Here is a 22,193-nt window from a genome sequence, read left to right on the forward strand (position 1 = left end):
GGCAGAAAATGAAACTGAAGAATTAGAAACAAGCCAATTACAATATGCAACATTCTTCTCTTGAACAGCCTTAGCACATTTATTGGAAAACCAAGGTTTAGATAAAGGATGAGATTTTAAAGTGGATTGTGGGATAAAGGATTCCATTCCTGCAAGAATAATTTCACTGACACGATCTGAGCAAACGTTGACATAGTTTTGAAACAGTAATCCGACCAAAGAAAAGAAATCTCGCAGGTCATCCCATTTTGCATTCTTGTAATGCCAAACAACACGAGGTTGGGAATAGCCATGAGATAAAGGCTCCATTGGAAAAGGGACAATCACCAAGTTGTGATCTGAAGTGCCTAAAGGGCCTCTCACTTCGACCGTGTACTTAGAAGGGTTGTTTGTGAGAAAAAGATCAAGCGTGTTGCCTGTATGATTAGGATTGGCCGGTATTCTTGTAGGTAAATGAACAATCTGTGAAAGGTCATTAGTAATTGCAAAAGCCTCAGCATCTCAACCAGCTGGGTTGGTGTGACTAGAAAATGGAAGCCAGCTGGAGTTGTGAATATTAAAATCACCAAGAAAAATTAAGTCAATGTTAGGAAAGTTGGACTGGAGAAAGTCAAGTTGCAAAGAGAGGAAATCAAAGAGCTCCATTGATTAGTGGAGTTAGGCAAACAGTAGAGACAACAGATGAATTTGACACAATGAGGTAGAGAGATTTTAAGCCAGAGAAGATCAAAGAGAGGAGATTCCAAATTGCCAAGTCTCTGACGGAATATCAGAATGGACATATGCACAATTACCACCTTTGAGGCGAAAGGAATCATGCAGCGAATAATTTAGCATCTGAGATGAGTAGTAGTTGAATCAACTGATAACTGAGATTCTGTCAGAAAAAGTACATGGGGTTTGGCAGACTGCAAGTGGAAATGGACATCATTGAGATTAGAATTGAGATCACGTATATTTGTGAAATGAATTAGGAAGTCCTTGGGAGGTTTAGATCTTATCGCAGATAAGCTTGCTCTATTAGTTTGACAATTCATGGTGTATTCAATAGTAAGAAAAAGTGGGTGGGACATGCTGTATGAAGTAATTAAATTTTTGGATATGGCGTACATGTGGTAAGAATATACCCAGATCCTTGACATAACGTGGCCTCGACAATGCTCCCCGCATACACACTACTCGGACTCCTTCCAGTCACTATCTGGCAGAGTAGAGGTAGCAAGAGTATACACTAACTGATCCGGAAGCCTCCTAGAGAGTTACCAATAGGTTCGGTCCAGTGTACTAACTAGCGGCCGGCCTGCGAACACCATTTTAGAGCTGTACCCTCGAAATATAAGGAATATTGGATCTCGCCACGATGTTCATCATAACCTCAAAAGTCACCAATCATACTGCATGATGGAAGAGATAGGGAAGGGTTGACTGGATCTTAGCTCTAGAGACTAAACATGGGTTCACCACTTCAAGCCTCCAATAAGCAAAGTGGTGGTATTGCACCGGTTGATGAGAGTCATCTACAACCTAGTACTGCCTGGTAACATAGAGGCACCGCAGTCCTCCATGTGGTGTGGGTGCCACACCTCGACCCCTGCTTATATTGGTTCACACCTGGGTGGTCACCCATCATGTACTTCTGCATGGATGTTATACACAGGATTACTAACAGTCCCACCATCGTGAAGTGCAAGCAGAGGATTTGGCTGTCACAGACCATCCGGACTTTGCCGAAATTGGGTGCACTTGACTTGAGTGTCACCTGAATATCAGTTCCATCAGCGTTTTAGACTCCCAGGTAGCAAGTACAGCTTGTCTGGCATATCTGAGAGAATGTCTGTGACAACCTCAAGGACCGACAGCTTTTCCACAGCTTTTTAAAAATTGCCATTATTTGAGTCAAACAAAATATTACTTGTTCCCCTAATGGCTAAATTTTTCATGCCAAAAACTGAATTATATATATTATCCATTTTATTACTTATACCAATGAATTTTTTCACAATTAAAAATTTCTTGTTCATAGTGATCTATCGTGGTTTTGTTTTCTAATGCTTTTCTAAGATCCATCCATTTGGTATAATTTTTAATGAGTTTCATTCTTTTCATGTCTCGATAAAAATGATTGGGACAAATGTTCCCACCCTGAAAATCCATTTGTAGCTAACAAATTCTTGGGAAAACTGAAAAGTGTACAGGAAAAACAAAAAACATTATTCAAAGATATAGAGTACAGCAACCAATTTCTTGAAGTTTTTTCCCCATTAAGTAATGTACGTTTGTAATATGAATCGAAAAATTTTTCTCCATTGTAATCAACAGGATAATTAATATTTTTTACTTGTACAGGTTCATTTTGAATTAAAAGTTGCACAAAATTATCAGACAGCCTTAACAGCCACATACCGGTCTCTTATTTCATCTACTTCAATATCCTTTATTTGCATTTCGTCAGTCTTTTTCAGCACTACTTCTATCTTGACCTTAATTTTTATCTTCAAATTCATTTTTATTCTCGTCGTCTTTATAATTTTTTTCATCGGAACCTGAACCACTTTCACTACTTTCTGCTATGGTTACTGAACACGGTGAAGATGTTGACGGTTCTTCGCGACTTTGAAAGTATTTTAAAATAGCACCTTCTGATTTTTTATTTCCTTCATCTTTTACTTTTCTTTTTTTATGATATTGCACACAGGAAAATCTTTTTGTTTTTCAGTAAGTCTGGCTGTCTTTAGGCATGGCTAAATATAAAAAAATATTTTCTATTACTATTATAAATAAATAATATGCATACATTTTTCAGTTATGAAAACTCGCCTGCTGCAGGGTAATTTGACGTCAGTATTTAATTTACGTAAATAGAAAATTTAGAATAAACTTCATGCTGATAATATTTATTAAATTTATTTTTTAATATTCTTATGTAATACACTGCACTTTAAAATAAAATTATTAAATGTTAAATTTCAGTTCATTACTTCTGTAAACGATACTTGCTATAACGTAACTGACAAAAGTTTTTAGTTGGCGACAACTAGATATGAATGAGTAATTCCCCTAATTTTGATCCAGTTGTCTCAGCGAATGCATCCCTATCATTAAAAGAGGTAATACTGTATAATGGGCTCTCAACAACTACTAATATATGAATAAAGAATCAAAAAAGTTACAGGTTCACCATCATTTTTAAAAATTGTTTATTTTGTTTTGTTAAGTATTGAGCTGTTTATTGGATGTCTAAATAAATGAAATTTAAGAAACACATAGTATGCATACATTGATATCTGTAGTCGTTCGCTGAGTGGCTCGAGTTAAAAGCAGCAAATACTGAGTCAACAAGTAAAGACTACATTTACAGAACAACTATCAAGAACAATAGCACTTTGATAAGTGTTTGGCTGTTATTTTTATGTTAGTTTATTATGACAAGAATTTCTTTATTTGTATTTTCTTTATTCAGATTATGCTTAGATTCTACATTATTTCGGCCACCCATGGATTTGGCCGCCCATGTTCGTCGCACACTCAGACACAGGGTTGGCGCGGCCCTGAACACACTCCTACTCTCAAGTAGGACTGCTTATGTCACACCAAACTGACTCGACACTGCACTGTCCAGCCATGTCTGGTTGTACTTCCTTGGATTTTATGTGTTTCTTAACTAATAGCATAACCCCTCCTCCCTTCCTGTCCTGTCTATCCTTCCTGTACACATTGTAATCCCCAAATTCCATTTCTGCATTCCTTATATCTCTGTGACACCACGTCTCAAATTCATCAAATTTATTTACCAAACTCCAAGCATTGGTGTACACACAAGTATACATGCATCTGTTCCTATTCTTAGCTACCCTAACACAGCCCATGTATTTACTTGTTCCGCAATGACTCCCAGCAGTCTCTGAAATCCGCTGCACCTTGTTTTCCAGGCTGCTGCTCATTCCAATAGAAGCAGTTCAATAATCACTTTCACTTCTGCCAGCGGCTACTGTTAATCTATTAGTCCATGTATCTCCCCCCCCAAGCTAACAGTTTTCCAACCCACCTAACACTGCCTCGATAGTATCAGCAAATATTCTTGCACCCTTTCTATTTACGTGTATCCCATCCCTGTAGAAGCAGTCTCCTGTTAACAAGCACAGACCAGGCTGAGGAAAATTCTACCCCTTGAGCCTTGCACAATCTCTCCAGGATCGAACTGATCGACAAGGCTCTCATCATATACTGCCTCCTATCTTGTCTGGGCAGAATTACAGATGCTTTCAAATTCAACCCTAACTCGAGTCTTTTTTCAACATTGACCTGTACTTGTTAAGTAATTCTGCTTAATATAATAATATAATGTGCTTAATAATATAATAAGTAATTTGGTCTCTTACTCTTAATATTAGTGCCAACGTGTACAACAATATCACCTTTTATGCCCTTAAAAGATGATGTCTGCTCTACATTGTTTGCTGATGATACAAAGGTTGGCAGGGTTATTAATGACAGTAATGGCAGTGTGCTACTGCAAAAGGATCTAGATAATTTGGGCAGATGGGCTAAGAAGTGGCAACTGAAGTTTAACCTTGACAAATGCAAAGTACTGCATATGGGTAGAAGTAACCCAAGAGAAACGTACCAATTGTGTGGTACTACACTTAAGGCGGTAGAAAATGAAAAAGACCTGGGAGTAATTGTGCAGTCAGATATGAAGTTTTCTGAGCAATGCAGACAGGCTGCCAGGGCAGATCATGGGGTTTTGTCAATGATATATAGGAATTTTGCTAGCAGGAAAAGGAGGCGATTGTCCCTCTGTATAAGGCAATGGTCAGGCCACGCCTTGAGTACTGCATACAGGAATGGAGGCCTCATTTTAGGAAGGATGTCGATTTGCTTGAGCATGTACAGAGAAGGGCAACAAGATTGGTGAGGGGAATGAAGGGATCAGAGAGGCTTAAGTTCTGCAAATTGCAGTGTCTGGAGACAAGGCACCTGCACGATGATCTGATTGAGGTGTATAAAGCCTTGAATGAGTTGAGCACGCTGAATTCTGATGGGATCCTTCCACTTGTTCAGATTACGAACCTAAGGGGCCATAAATTCAAATTAAGAAAAGACAGATGTAGAATAGATGTGCGGAAATGTGCCTTTAGCCAGTGGGTGGTCCTTGAGGTTGTCACCGACATTCTCTCAGATATGCCAGACAAGCTTTACTTGCTACCTGGGAGTCTAAAACGCTGATGCAACTGATATTCGGATGACACTCAAGTCAAGTGGACCCAATTTCGGCAAGGTCTGGACTGTCTGTGGCAGCCAAATCCTCTGCTTGCACCTTCACGATGGTGGGACTGTTAGTAATCCTGGGTATAACCTCCATGCACAAGTACATGGTGGGTGACCACCCAGGTGTGAACCAACGTAAGCAGGAGTCGAGGTGTGGCGCCCACACCATATGGAGAAATGCCGCCCTCTTTATGTTATCAGGCAGTACTAGGTAGTAGATGACTCTCATCAACTGTTGCAATACCACCACTGTTCTTATTGGAGGCTTGAAGATGTGGAACCCATGTTTAGTCTCTAGAGCTAAGTTCCGGTCAACCCTTCCCTATCTCTTCCATCATGCAGTATGATTGATGACTTTTAAGGTTATGATGAACAACATGGCGGGATCCGACATTCCTTACATTTTGAGGGTACAGCTCTAAAACGGTGTTCGCAGGCCGGCCGCTAGTTAGTACACCGGACCAAACCTATTGGTAACTCTCTAGGAGGCTTCCGGATCAGCTAGTGTATAATCTTGCTTTTCAATTCTGGACTGTATTGGAATAATAGCGTTATCACTCAAAGGAGTAAAACCGTCAACACATGCGTGTTGGTGAAATGTATGGCCAGAGTCTTTAGGAAATATGGTCCAGCCGGCCGAAAACAGAATCGGTGAAATAGTAGAACTTGCTAATAAGTTGGTAGGAGGGGAAGGCTTTGATGATATGACTACTGAAGACGTTCACAAATTACTGGTAGAAAAAAATGGCAAAGCAGATTTGGTGGAAATGGCATCAGAGGTAAACCAAACCAAATCAATTCAGAGGATGATCTCTCATCTGGTGAGTATGGGCTTGGCACACCGAGGGTCCTGAGCTGGATATCATCATTCTTCTCTTTCTTGGTGATTCCCTTCCTTTCTACTTCTGACTTTCATTCTCTCTCTCTCTCTCAGGGTAATTCATAATTTTTTTTTTTTTTTTTTTTTTGGCTAGTGCAGCATAAGCCTCAGGCTTCCTTGCACTATATGGCTAATAATAATAATAATAGCCCAGATGAAAATTCTAAAGTTCCAAATTTTTCAATAAAAACATACAGGAAGGCATAAACTTAGCTGAGCAATTGGAATCTTATTTTTTAAATGCAGATCCTTCGACTGGAAGGAACACAAAGTTCGAAAGGAAGCTTCAAAAATGCTTAGCTCCATACCATGCAATTTACAAAGATCTATCAAGCAAAAGCAAACAATCCCAGAATACTGATATTTTAAAGAGAGCCTATGATGCATGAAATCTAGATGTTGCAGAAGGAAGTTCAGAAAGTGAAGATATTCTGCAACAGAGAAAACATTCTTATTTGATTGCGCTTAGCAGTAATGAAGAGGAAGAAAATTAAATGAACATACATTAACTGACCTATTATGTGTCACAGTTTGTAAGATGTTGGTTCAGTTATTACTATTTTTAACAGAAATTCAGTTTCCAATAGTTATAAAAAAATTATGTATTTTTCTTAGCTTTTGGAACATAGCAAAAATATTTGCTGATGCTATTGAGGTGGTGTTAGATTGGTCAGAAAACTGTTAGTTTTGGAGGATGCACAAACTAATAGTGTAATTACAGCAATAAGCAGAGGATTTGATTTGTTTATTGCTTCTATTGCAATATCTTCTTTCAATCACATAGCTCCTTGAGGAGCTGTTGTGGCCACTATCAATTTCCTCCAACTGCATTGATCTTGTGTTCTAAAAGTAGCATTGCAAACTTTTGTGTTCGGAAGATCACTGATTCCATCCTTCCACCTAGTTGCACGTCTTCCTCTGCTCCTCTTCCCCTCAATTTTTCCTTCCATTATATTCTTCAACAGAATGTTATACCTTCTTACTATATGTCCAAAATATTTAAGTTTTCTTCTGTTGATGCTATAAAGAAGAACTTTAGGCCTGCCAATTTTATTCAATACCCACTAAGATTATTACTAAATATAATACAACTATTATACCACGTGAAATTAATAATATAGTTTATTAAGCTTTCACCTAAACTACTACACATTAAGGTAATGTTTGAGGTATCTTACTGATACCCATCATCAGACTGTACTGTTGGGGAAACAAAAATAGAAAGGGTTACAAATTTGAATACAATTACCAATATTACAGTTACAATAGTTGGTACTGTTTGTTGCATTTTTCTTCTTTCCTAGAAGAAGAAATCCATGAAGTAGTCCATGGTAAAGAGGAAATTTTGAGGAAAGTAGGTGAAGAGAGAACATTAGTAAAAGGTCTAAGAAGAAGGCAAAAGAACTTTATAGAACATGAATTGAGGAGTGAAAGCATGTTGAGGAAAGTAATTGAGGGGAAGATGTGTGGGAAGTGAGCTGTTGGGAGAAGGAGAATTGGAATGATGGATTGGATAGGAAGAGGAAATTATGCAGGAATTATAAGGAAAGCACAAGATAGAGAAGCAATGCATCAATGGAGTCCTGCACCTGCCTGAGGGCAGAGAACTAGAAGAAGACATTTGCAATATTATGATTACAAAAATACAATTACAATACTGGTAATTGTATTCCAATTTGTAACCCTTTCTATTTTGTTTCCATTGTAGCCTCAATTTTCTTCCTGTCAACTCTTTTCAGATTCTATGCTTCACATCCATGTGGCAACTGGAAAAATTATCGAATAAATGGTTCTCAATTAATGGAGGCACTGGTTAAAGAAGCACTGCAGGATCATCTAGACAAGACTTAAGTTATAGCTCAGACACAGCATAGTTTTGTTAAGGGGAAGTCTTGCCTGACCAATTTGATTGGATACTATGATGCAGTCACAAAAGAATTGGATACAGGGAATAACTTTGATATTATATACTTGGATCTTAGAAAGGCTTTTGATACTGTTGCACATGGAAGACTTCTGCACAAATTGGAGCAGTGTGGCATTGGAGGCAAATTTCTGCTATGGATAAAGGGGTAGTTGAGGGGGAGATGGACACTGCTCATCGTGGACTAATGTTATTAGTGGAGTCCCTCAGGGTTCAGTATTGGGTCCATTATTGTTTTCTGTATTTATAAATGATATTGATGATGGTATATCAAGCTTAATGTCCAAGTTTGCAGACGATAGGAAGGTTGGCAGGGTTGTTAAGGACACTACTGATGCTAAGCTGCTGCAACAGGATCTGTAAAGGTTGAGCAGATGGGCTGAGAGGTGGCAAATGAAGTTTAACATTGACAAATGTTAAGTACTACATATGGGAAACAGCAACCCCAGAGCAACGTATCAACTCTGTGGTACTACACTGACAGTGGTGGAGAATGAAAAGGACCTGAGGGTAATTGTGCAGGCAGATATGAAGTTCTCTGAGCAGTGCAGACAGGTTGCAAGAGTAGCTCATGGTGTCTTATCAATGATATACAGGAATTTTTCTAGCAGGGATAAGGAGGTGATTATTCCCTTGTATAAGGCAATGGTCAGGCCACACCTAGAGTACTGTATACAGGTCTGGAGGCCTCATTTCAAGAAGGATGTAGAGATGCTGGAACGAGTACAAAGAAGGGCAACAAGATTAGTGAATGGAACAAAGGGTTGCTTTTACGAAGAAAGGGGCTTAAGTTTTGCAAATTATAGTGTCTGGAGACTGGGCACCGGCAAGGTGATCTGATAGAGATGTATAAAGCCTTGAATGGTTTGAGCATGCTCAGTGCTGATGGGATTCTGCCTCTTGCTCAGAATAATCACCTGAGAGGGCATACATTCAAATTAAGGAAAGACAGATATAGGATAGATGTGCGGAAATTTGCCTTTAGCCAGCGGGTAGTTGGTTGGTGGAACAGACTTCCATCCCTTGTTGTGGAAGTTGATAGCCTAAATAAATTTAAGGCTCAGCTGGACAGGTATTTCGAACAAACGGAGGGGGTGAAGTGGAAGTGTTTTTTTTTTTTTTTTGGCTGATGTTGCATAAGCTTGCTTTCTTGCATCATATGCCTCTACTAATGCTAATTACGTCTTTAAGGGCAGATCTTAATCTCTCCACAATTTCATCAGATCAGATCAGTGACCAACATTTTAGTAGTTGCCTGTCTTCTCTTTACATTATTTAAGCAGTCACCATGTTTATTTACTCTTGATCCAAACTAATTAATCAAATTCATCAATTTCTTTGATATCTTGTCCATTAATCTTCACTTTTTTGGAACTGAGATTATCACTAATCACCATAATTTTAGTTTTTCTCACATTCAATAACAATCCTTTTTTTTTCTTTGCTTCACAAACTGTCCTCAGAGTTTCTTTCAAATGATCCTTGGAATTGCAAATTAGCATCTGCATGACGAAGGTTGTTTATCTTCATTCCTCCAATTTTGATGCCAGTGTCTAAGTCTTCCAAAGGTTCATGCATGATATCTTCAGCATAAAGATTTAAAAGGTGAGGTGACAAAATGCAGCCCTGCCTGACACATTTACCAATTTTGAATAAGTCTGTGTTTCCCATGTTGGTTCTTACAGTTCCTTCCCGTTCCTGGTATAGTAGCTTAATCAGCTGAATTAAGTGGATTGGGAATCTCCTATTAATCATCATTTTACATAGTTTCTCATGTCGAACATAATCAAATGCTTTTGAATAAAAAAAAAAAAAAAAAAAAAAAAAAAAACTGGAACTTTGAATCTTTGCATTTTTCAACAATTAGACGTAGGCTTAAGATCTGATGTCTGGTTTCTCTGCCCTTTATAAAATCTGCTTGCTCTTCTGGCATTTTTCTTCAAGTTTTCTTGAAATTCTGTTTATTATGATTTTAAGAATTTTACTAGCATGTGAAATTAGGCTAATAATCCTGTAATTAGAACAAACTTTCAGATCTCCTTTTTATAGTAAAGAAATGAAAATTAATTTCTTCGAGTCTGATGGCCACTGTCCCATTTCCCAAATCTTTACAATCATTTTATGAAAAAACTCAACTCCCTTTACATCTGTAACTTTAATCATTCCTGCTGTGATTTCATCAATTCCAGATGACTTGCCACACTTCAGTTCTCTGGTGGCTTTTTCGAATTCTTCCTTCAGCAGAACTGGTTCATGATCACACTCTTGAAAACGGGATGGCAGATCATTAGTGTCAATTAGTGCTATTTGTTTCATCTTATTATTCTCCTTTGAGTCCTTAATTACATTAAGTTTTGGATGGAACTTTTGTCTTAAGGTTTTAATAACATCATACATCTTCTTAGATGTTGTTTCATTTGTTGTACAATTCAATTTATTTGCACTTTCAATTGATGTTTGTCATGACTTAAACAACACTTGATGACTTTCCTTAGATTCTGATACTCTTCATTTCCTTGTACACTTTGGGCTTTTGCAGTTCTCTGTTCAATAAGTTTAAAAATGGCTTCTGTAATCCATGGCTTCCTAATCTTTTCCCTTTCTCTAATGTATCTATTTGCTGAATCCTTAATAATCCTTTTTGTATTTTCCCACATTTCCTCAGGCAGAATTTCTTCATCCAGTTCTAACAGAGCTTGAAAATGATTGCTTGTTTCAACTATATAATTGTTGGGAATATTTTCTATAGCCAGTCGTCTAGGGAAAATGGTATTCACAATCTTGTTCAGCTTCAGCTTGCAATTGATGTGAAGTAGCTGATGATCACTGGCAGAAAGTGTCTTTGCTGTGAGAACACTGGAAGGCCATTTTTGCTGTATACGGATGTAATTGATTTAATCCTTGTTTTCTGATCAAGAGATTTCCATGTGTAGAGTCTTCTTGGGTGTTGATGAAAGAAGGTTACATATGACAAGACTGTTTGGATGACAAAATTCAATTAAAATGTCTCCCTGTTCATTTCTAGTGCCAAGACTAAACCTTCCACATTCTGGACTAGAAAAAATTTTCTTGCCTTCTTTTGCATTTAAATCACCCAGGAGTATCAAAATGTCCTTTTTTGGGACCAGGCCAAGAGTTGCTTGGAGGTTTTCGTAATAAACATCCATATCTTCATCTGTGGCTGTTGATGCATATGCAACTAAAACTGTGAGATTTACTGGTTGGCTCTGAAGTCGAAACGTCAGAGCCAGCTACTATTCATAGTATTGATTGTATCCAAGAAGAGACCTTGAATATTCCTTATTCAATATAATAATGACACCTTGTTCTTTTATTTGGTCACTTCCAGAAAAAACAACCAAAGATCCACTTCTAGTGTTGAAATGACCTTGTCCAGTCAACATGACTATGTTTGCCCCTAAAATGTTCATTTTGTACCTGTCCATTTCATTGACCATTTCCATCTTGCCTTCTTTTAAACTTTTTACATTCCATATGGCCACATTTACAATCTTCTTTCTTAAATTTAATTTTCCACAATGACATCCTGGATCTGGTTTGCAGCAGTTTTTGGAGTTGTTTTTGTTGTGGTCTCTCCATGGCATCAGATAATCTGGTGGTATGCTATTGCCTTCCACATGGCCAATTTTGAAAGGGACCAGCTTTAATCATAGGAAGAGTGGTATGGAGAGTAGAAGTGCACCGAACACATATTTTGGGCTAATGTCAAATGGCCGAGTGTTAAAATCAATATTCAGCTGAGGCCAAAGCCAATGTCATTGGCTTAAAATTAACTTCTGGGATAGATAAATAAATCTGAAATTCCATAAAAAAATATTTATTTAATTATTATTACAATTTTGTCATTAAAAAATATCAGTAGTCAAATTTTAAAAGTTTGATATTATGGTGCAGGTACAACAGTTTCTCGGCATTATCAGCTGCTAGACTGCTCCTACGGTCACTGTACTGCACGTTTGCGATACTGATCCTCATGGACTGGCATGTCTAAATTTGCTTTGGTGACTGTTTTCTATAAGTGCTTTCACATTAGAGAGGCAGAAGAAAGTGATATTCTAGATCTAGTTATCATCAGATTAATCTAGTATTAAGAATCTTAAAGTAAAGAACCTTTAAATAACAGTAACAAAGCATATTAATGTGGGATTTATTCGATGAATAACTGGTATAAAGGGAAGGATTTTTGTTTTTGCACAGATGATTATAAAGGGCTCAGACATTTTTTTTTAAACTCCTTTTAATAGGACCAACTGATATTAAAAAAATATATGGACACTGGACAAAAATTAATCGCTTGTGGTATTTAGGGCAAGTATCAGATTGATGCTTTTCTATCTTTTTGTTTTTTTTTTTTTTTGGCCTGTTGATGAATGCAGTTAGTGGTGCATATAATTTCAAAAACAGACTAAATATCATCTGTCATCACAATTCATTCAAGTCAAAATCTCAAGACAGATGTGTGACCATTTTTTCCCTTACAAAACTCAGATTCATGGCTAAAAAATTATAAGTCCAAGAAATACATCACATATGTGATGAAAAGGATTTTAGATTTCTTTGGGTTTAACTTTTATTCCTATATACAGGATAGCATCTTGGGACATCAAAAGGTTGGAATGTAGTGCTTATCTTTCATTGCCAGCAAAATTTAAGGTAATTTTTATCACAAATTCTATATTCAGATAATTTCTAGATTTCTACTCAGCATCTACACCTGGCAGAATCAGTGACCTATTATTATTTATAAAATATATTTTATGCAAAATACATTGCAAGTTAAGAAACTGTTCCCCCCCACCACCATCCATGGTGCATACATGGCTTGAGATAATGAAGAACAATAAAATTGCACCATGCAGGAATTGTAGTTCACATTTATGAGCATGTAATCCCTGCAAAATGGTGTGGTTCTATTATATTAGTAAAATAATAAGAGGAGTTTACCTCAATATAGTGCGTAGAACACTTCCGTATGATACCCTCCAGAAATTAAAACGGAAAAAACGAAAAAATCGACAACTTACCGGTACATTAGAGTAAAATATAAATAATTAAATAATCAATTTAACACAATTCAAATCAATTTAAAACATCCATCTATTTAACATCTATCGAAAACCTACAAACACCGGTATGCTTCTACATTATAATAGCTATCACCCATTCACCTACAAAAGATCGATTATCTTTAATCAATTTCTTAATGCTTATAAATATTCAACGACGGAATCTGCTTTAGTCTCAGAAATACAAATATTAACTAGCAGATTCTTAAACAGGGGTTATTCCATTACCACCATAAACCGAATTAGGGTACAAGCTACGGATAGGATACAAAATACTACACCAATCAACAAATCAACAATAGTAATATCAAAAAATACTTTATTTCTGTCCCATATGTTGAACAGTGGCACAAACAGCTTAACAGATTCTTTAAAGATACCGAATTTAAAATTGTAGCTAGGCCAATACGGAAGTTACACAATATACTGAACAATCGCTCGGTTCTTTCAGCGTTCACAACACAAATTAATGATCTAGTATACAACATTTCTTGGGTGATTGCGACTCGTCTTATCAGGGTTCGACCCGATTTTCTCTTAATATTCGTGTAAATCAACATGAAGCCTCAGTTCGTGCTTCTCGTTCAGCAGCGTCAGAATTAGCCTTTCATGCCATTAACAAAAAACATACTTTTTTATTTAACGAAGCCAAAATACTTAACGTTCAACGTAATTATACGCGACTATTAATTGCAGAAACCGTTGAAATTAAATTACAGGAGAATTCGGTTAATGTTTGGCGGCCATATTTGATCTCCGATGCGTGGACCTTTACGCGCATGCGTGAAGACAAATAATCTCTATTTAAGTATCAGGTTTAACCCGATTCGGTAATTTTCATTCCTGTGATCACGACATACGGTCGAAAAGCATTGTCAGCTTCAGGAAGAAAATGGTTTTGAATATTTTCGTTAGATTCTTTTAATTGCATTATTTGAATTTTAATTGTTTTAAATTGATTTGAATTGTGTTAAATTGATTATTTAATTATTTATATTTTACTCTAATGTACCGGTAAGGTGTCGGTTTTTTCCGTTTTAATTTCTGGAGGGTATCATACGGAAGTGTTCTACGCACTATATTGAGGTAAACTCCTCTTACTATTTTACTAATATTATTATCAACGTAGAACATATTGAGTAGTACAGCTCTGATTCATACTATCTGGTTCTATTATATATACAGATTTTATTACTTGTTTTAAATAACATTTGTGAGATTTGTAATATGAATATAACAAAAATCTGTTTAATGACTATTTATGATGCATTGGGCTTTCTTTATATTGGAATATAAACTGAATTTTAAAGGATTTTAAAGAAATATATATACTGAATTTTAAATCCTGGTTATTTTATTTAACTTTTAATTTACCCCTTTCAATATTCATTGAAAAGAGTAAAGTAAAAGTGAGTAAAAATAAAAATCAACTCTTCCACACCCATCCATGTTTTCACACAATTTATATTTTCTTAGTTTTTTTTTCTAATTTTAAAATATATTTTTTTTTATTCTCCCATTCCACAGAAAATCATAAATAACATTTAAAACGAATAAATTTTTAGACTATAGATAGTTTTGGGTACTCACTTAATAAACCACAAAAAGGTACAGGCATTTCTTTTTGAAAGGATTGATTACATTTACACAAGGTTAGATTTGTTCAGCGTCACTGTAGTATCCACATACAAGAATATACTTAGCTGAAAATTTTAAAAAAAGAATACAGATGATTTAGCATCTGAATGCTTCACATAAAGATTATATATGGCAAGGAAAAAAAATTAATAAATATCCTTTAGCAAAAATTTTTATCTTTGAGTTTCATAATTTAAAGAGTTTAATTATTGACATTAATTGTAGCCCAACGACTTCTAGTTACTGTGTCTTACTAATCTAATATTAAAATGAGGGTCTTGCTTTTTTTTAATATTAGGTTTTACCTAGTAAACATCATTTTATTACTTTTTTTTTTCTTCCACAGGATTAGCATTCCTATCAAGAAAATCACTGGTATCTGTGTCTATTGACCAGAGGCTTTGCTTATGGCATTGGCTATATGATGAGTCATCAAAGAAATTAGAAGTCAATTTTACATGTGCCAAAATGTTATCTGTTCCTGATATCGCATGTTTGGAAAGCTGGTGGAATAAGTAAGTTGAGTATATTTTTAGTGACAAGGCAAGTTCCTGATGAATACTGTTAAATTTAATGAAAGTTCACTTATTAAAAGTTCTGAGCAGATGTAAAAAATTACCAGATGCGTTAGCAACTAAGTGCTTCATATAAAGTTTTTTTTATTCATATATAGGGATTTTTTTTTGGCTGATGCTATATAAGCTTGCTTTCTTACATCGTATGCCTCTACTAATGCTAAGACTAATATGGAAAAAAATATATTAATAATATTTTTTTTATCTTATGCAACTCAACGATAAATTTTTATCTTTGAGTTTCAACTTTCTTTCCTCAATACTGTCTTTCTGCAATTTGAATGTATTATATCCTTTAACAAAAATTTTTATCTTTGAGTTGCATAACTTTCTTTCCTCAATGCTGTCTTTCCGCAATTTGAATGTATTATATCCTTTAACAAAAATTTTTATCTTTAAGTTGCATAACTTTCTTTTCTCAATGCTGTCTTTCCGCAATTTGAATTTAGCATTAGCATTAGTAGAGGCATTTGATGCAAGAAAGCAAGCTTATGCAGCAGCATCAGCCAAAAAAATAAAAAATAAATAAATAAAAAATAACCACTTCCACTTCACCCCTCTGGTCGTTCGAAATACCTGTCAAGCTGAGCCTTAAACTTATTCAGGCTATCAATCTCCACGACAAGGGATGGAAGTCTGTTCCACCAACCAACCACACGCTGGCTAAAGGCAAATTTCCTCACGTCTATCCTACACCTGTCTTTCCTCAATTTGAATTTATACCCTCTCAGGTGATTATTCTGAGCAAGAGGAAGAATCCCGTCAGCATTAGCATGCTCAAACCATTCAAGGCTTTATACACCTCTATCAGATCACCTCGCTGGTGCCTAGTCTCCAGACACTGTAATTTGCAAAATTTAAGCCTTTCTTCGTAAGAGCATCCCTTTGTTCCATTCACCAATCTTGTTGCCCTTCTCTGTACTCGTTCCAGCATCTCTACATCCTTCTTGAAATGAGGCCTCCAGACCTGTATGCAGTACTCTAGGTGTGGCCTGACCATTGCCTTATACAAGGAAATAATCACCTCCTTATCCCTGCTAGAAAAATTGCTATATATCATCGACAATACACCATAAGCTACTCTTGTAGCCCATCTGCACTGCTCAGAAAACTTCATATCTGCCTGCACAACCACCCCCAGGTCCCTTTCATTCTCTACCACTGTCAGTGTAGTACCACAGAGTTGATACGTTGCTCTGGGGTTGCTGTTTCCATATGTAGTACTTTACATTTGTCAATGTTAAACTTCATTTGCCACCTCTCAGCCCATCTGCTCAACCTTTCCAGATCCTGTTGCAGTAGCATAGTGTCAGTGGTGTCCTTGACAACCCTCCCAACTTTCCTATCGTCTGCAAACTTGGACATTAAGCTTGATATACCATCATCAATATCATTTATAAATACAGAAAACAATAATGGACCCAATACTGAACCCTGAGGGGCTTCACTAATAACATTAGTCCACGATGAGCAGTGTCCATTGATTACCACTCTCTGTCTTCTCCCCCTCAACTACCCCTTTATCCATAGCAGCAATTTGCCTCCAATGCCACACTGCTACAATTTGTGCAGCAGTCTTCCATGTGCAACAATATCAAAAGCCTTTCTAAGATCCAAGTATATAATATCAAACTTATTCCCTGCATCCAGTTCTTTTGTGACTGCATCATAGTATCCAATCAAATTGGTCAGGCAAGACTTCCCCTTAACAAAACCATGCTGTGTCTGAGCTATAACTGAAGTCTTGTCTAGATGATCCTGCAGTGCTTCTTTAACCAGTGCCTCCATTAATTTTGCGGGAACAGAAGTTAAACTAACAGGTCTATAATTACTTGTGTCGCCTTTTGATCCTCCTTTGTGAATTGGGGTCACATTTGCATGTGACTGTGTGAATGTCGATTGAAAATATTCATTTAGTTTGTTAGCTACCTGAGCAGGATCATCAACAGTTGACCCATCGATATCAAGTGGACCAATCTGATTCATCCCCTTCCTTCTAGAGTTTACATAAGTAAAGAACTCTTTGCTGTTTTTCTTTGCATCCCTTGCCAAAGATTTCTCGTAATCTGCCTTCGCCTGCCTAACCTCCTTTGTAACTTGGTTACAGATCAACTTGTATCTATCATAGGCTTCTGTGTCACGTGTTAATTTGTATGTATCCCATGCATTTTTCTTCTCTGCCATATGTCTCATTAGTTCATCTGACATCCACTTTGGCCTAGACCTTGAACAATATTTCTTAGTTGGTATGTAAAGCCTAGTAGCTTCCAAGATAAGTTCTTTGAATGTTTCCCATTTTGAATTTGCTGTTGGTAACATCATCATCAGTTGGTCCCACTGTATAGAATTTAAATACTGTCTCAGTCCATTGTAGTTGCCTTTACAAAAGAAATAACCCTTCCCTTTACCCCTAATGGTAGTTACCTCTTTGAGTAAATCCCACTTCAGCACACTGTGATCATTGCCACCTAGTGGTTCATTTATCTGCAGATTCTTAATGCATGAAGAATCACTACTGATAATCAAATCAAGAGTATTACTCCCTCTAGTTGCCTCCCGAACATGCTGATGTAGAAAACAATCATCCAATAAATCCACAAAAGCCTTGCTAGCGTGTGAGTGACCAGCCCCCAAATTCCAGTCAATATCTGGGAAATTAAAATCCCCCATTATAAGACTCTCTGATTTACTGGCCCACTCTATTTCCCTGTACAATTTCTTATTATACTCATCAGAGTCATTAGGCCTATAGCACACTCCTACTCTCAATTTTGATCTCCCAATGCTTATGTCACACCAAACTGACTCGACACTGCTCTGTCCAGCAATGTCGACTGGCTTCACTTCCTTGGATTTTATGTATTTCTTAACTAATAGCATAACCCCTCCTCCCTTCCTATCCTGTCTATCCCTTTTGTAGACATTGTACTCCCCGAATTCGAGTTCTGCATTCCTTATATCTGTGTGACACCACGTCTCTGAAATCCCCACAATATCTGCCTTTGATGTTTTGAGCAATACCTCAAATTCATCAAATTTATTTACTAAACTTCTAGCATTTGTGTACACGCAAGTATACATGCACCTGTTCTTTTTCTTAGCTACCCTAACACAACCCATGTGTTTACTTATACCCCAATGATTCCCAGCAGTGTCTGCAATATCCTGCATCTTATTTTCCAGGGTGCGGCTCATTCCAATAGAAGCAGTGCAAGAATCACTTTCATCTCTGCCTGTGGCTACTGTTAATCTATTAGTCCTTGTATCCTCCCAATCTAGCAGTTTTCTGTCCCACCTAACAATGCCTCGATAGCATCAGCAAATATTTTTGCACCCTTTCTAATTAAGTGTATCCCATCCCTGTAGAAGCAGTCTCTCCTGTTAACAAGTACAGACCAGGCTGAAAAAAATTCTACCCCTTGAGCCTTGCACAGTCTTTCCAGGGATGAATTGATCGACAGGGCTCTCCCCTCAGGCGACTAATTTGGGGAAGAGGAAGAATACCATCAAAATTGAGCTTTGAATGGTTTGAGCAAGCTTGATGCTGATGGGATTCTTCCTCTTGCCCAGATTAGTCGCCTGAGGGGATATAAATTCAAATTGAGAAAAGACAGTTGTAGAATAGATGTGCGGATATTTGCCTTTAGACAGTGGGTGGTGGACTGCTGGAACAAACTTCCATTTGTCGTTGTAGAAGTTGACAGCTTAAATAAATTCAAGGCAGAACTAGACAAATATTTGGAGTTAATATGGATGGGTGAAATGGGAAGGGTTTTTTTTTTTTTTTTTTTGGCTGATGCTATATAAGCTTGCTTTCTTCTTTCATATGCCTCTACTAATGCTAATAATTTAATTACTTCCTAGTACTCAGATGCTAAAGCATCTGTACTCAAACCAACTGGTTTGAGCAAGCTCAATGCTGATGGGATTCTTCCTCTTGCTCAGATTAGACACCTGAGGGGGCACAAATTCAAATTGAAGAAAAATAATAGTTGCAGATGGAAATTTGCCTTTAGCCAGTGGGTGGTTGACTGCTGGAACAAACTTCCATCTGTCATTGTGGAAGTTGATAGCTTAAATAAATTCAAGGAAGAACTACAAAAACATTTTGGAGAAAATGGATGGGTGAAATGAGAAGGGTTTTTTTTTTTTTTTTTGACTGATGCTGGAACAAACTTATAAGCTTGCTTTCTTGCGTTAACTGCATTAAAATGACTATGGTGGATGAATGTTATCCATTCATGCAATTGTTAATAGAGAAAACATTTTTTTTTTTTTTTTTTTTTTTTAAGCATGAAATGTTCTTCTTTTCAGTCTGTATCCTGTCAATATGAGGTAATTTTATTACATTTCACTTACCACATCTCTGTACCCCAATCTTGCTCACCAGGTCAGTTAGTCCTCCACAGAAAGAGGGCGCTGACTCTCTTTAAAAATTACAGCTGTGAATTACAGGCTCCGAAAAAGCGATAAGTGTTTGCCTTTTTATTTACCTAATTGTTATTTTATATTGTACTTTATACGTAGTCTTATAGTTATTGTTACGCTGGTTATTTTTATTTTTAATTTAGATAAAGAGATTTTGTAGATTACTTCTTAATATACGTAAAACCGTTATTTCATTCGAATCTTGCAGCCATTGTTTTTGTATAGAGTGGTAGGGAATTCAAATTTTTATCTGTGGTAACTAGACAGCACTAACGTATAATTATACAGCGTAATACGCATCACTGCGTTTAGGATTCTATTAGATAGCGTAGGATTCACAATTAATTAATTAAATTTATTGATCTTATTAATTTAAAATATCATTCCCCAGAATAGAGCAACAAAGCAACGGCACAAAATGGCAGGAGTGCTGTAACTCGGGGAGAACTGAGGAGGGCAATTCTCATCACAGCCTAAAAAAATGTGCAACTTGTGAAATATTTCCCGAACTCTCTGGAACAGAACATGATCTAGCCAAGGAGGATGTTTTTTTGTGTGCCAGGTGCAGAGAGTGTCTAGAAATTAGGCATCAACTGCGTTCTACTGGGCGTCTATGAGAGCTTGAGGTGTAGGGTAGATGCCCTCGAGGAATTAATATGAGGGGGCCCGTCAAGCTCTCAGCTGCCCAACTCAACACCAGAGCTCACTCCTGGGCATCAGGCAACACAGCAGCAATCTCCAAGGCAGAATGTGCTGGTCCCAAAGGAATTAGTTATTGTTGGTGACTCTATTGTCAGGTAGATGGGGAATATATTGTGTAAAAAGGATAGATGGAACAGGACCAGGTTATGTCTGTCAGGGGCAAAAGTTGATGATGTTGTAAAGCATATATAATCTTTTAAAGGCACAAAAGGTGATATTGTTGTACATGTACACATTGGCACCAATGACATTAAGAGTGAGAGATCTGCAGATTTACTTAACAAGTACAGGTCAATGTTGCAAAAAAGTCGTGAATTGGGGTTAAATTTGAAAGTGTCTGCAATTTTGCGCAGACACAATAGGAGAGAGTATATGATGAGAGCCTTATCAATCAATTCGGTCCTGGAGGGAATGTGTAAGGCTCAAGGGGTAGAATTTTTTTCAGCGTGGTCTGTGCTTGTTAACAGGAGAGACTGCTTCTTCAGGGATGGGATACACTTAAATAGAAAGGGTGCAAGAATATTTGCTGATGCTATCGAGGCAGTGTTAGGTGGGTCGGAAAACTACTAGCTTGGGGGGGATTCACAGACTAAAAGGTTAAAAGTAGCGACAGGCGAGGTAAAGGTGATTCTTGCACAACTTCTATTAGAATTAGTAGCGACCTGGAGTGAGGGATGTTGGGGGTTTCAGGGACTGATGGCAGTCATCGTGAAACAGGTGGGTATGTGGGATGTGTTAGGGTAACTAATAATAAGGATAGGTACATGTATACTTGCAGCCCCGGGTGCCAAGCGAATTCGAGGTCAAGCGTTCAAAGTGCGAATATATAGCGATCTTTTCCAACGATAAAAGTTCATTTTAAGTTATATCGTTTTTTACTAGAATTTCATTTATAATTCAGTTCTATACTTGAAAAATCACAAGTAAGAACAAGAAAGGAAACTCACCTTTCTTTTTCATTACATATATTACTTTATTTTACTAACCAACTAACTTATCTAACCACTTGCCTCCTTGCGGCACTGCTCCTGCCTCCCCGTGGTGGGGCCGGAAACTTGGGAGGGAAAGTCAACCTCCCAGGGCAAAAAGGAGCCTAACATGGACTATGACAAGTAGCCAGAGCTTGAGCAGCCTAGGCACTCATCCAGTACCGTCAACAATGCTGACCATGAAATTTCTCACGATGTAACAAAGTCCAAATGACTGCGTACAGACACAGACCAACAGGAATGCCCATCATTCCTTATCTTACATAGTCTGAAAAATTCTGAAAATTCTGAATAGAAGGGAATCACCAAGAAAGATAAGAATGGTGATATCCAGCTCAGGACCCTGGGTGTGCTAGGCCCATACTCACCAGATGTGAGCCCCCACATTCTGAGAGACTGTTGAAACTAACGATATTTGGCAGACTACCCATTCAAGTCACCCCTCATGCAACGTTAAATACTTCCAAGGGAGTAATTGCAGAATGGGATCTGATAAATGTAACAGAAGATGAACTAGCCCAAGAACTCAAACATCAGAAAGTGGTACAAGCGAAACGCATCATGATCAGGAAAGATGGAGAACTTGTTCCCACCCACAACATCATCCTGACATTTGGAACACCTATCTTACCATCCAGTGTCAAAGCCGGCTATCTCAACTGCCGAGAGTACGACCCTTTATCCCGAATCCTATAAGATGCT

General features: G+C 37.3%; 1 protein-coding gene across 1 annotated transcript in view; it reads left to right on the top strand.

Annotated features, from left to right (window-relative positions):
• Positions 1–22,193, top strand: part of LOC150083207 (tRNA (34-2'-O)-methyltransferase regulator WDR6) — a 760,490-nt gene that overhangs the window by 724,200 nt on the left and 14,097 nt on the right. Inside the window, exon 23 of the mRNA XM_090378434.1 lies at positions 15,144–15,312. Coding sequence (XP_090234560.1) covers positions 15,144–15,312 — 169 coding nt within the window. The remainder of the gene's footprint in view (positions 1–15,143; positions 15,313–22,193) is intronic.

This window comes from Mastigoproctus giganteus, chromosome 7, assembly GCF_048544385.1.
Source record: "Mastigoproctus giganteus isolate SK-2022 chromosome 7, ASM4854438v1, whole genome shotgun sequence".
NCBI classification, from domain to species: domain Eukaryota; kingdom Metazoa; phylum Arthropoda; class Arachnida; order Uropygi; family Thelyphonidae; genus Mastigoproctus; species Mastigoproctus giganteus.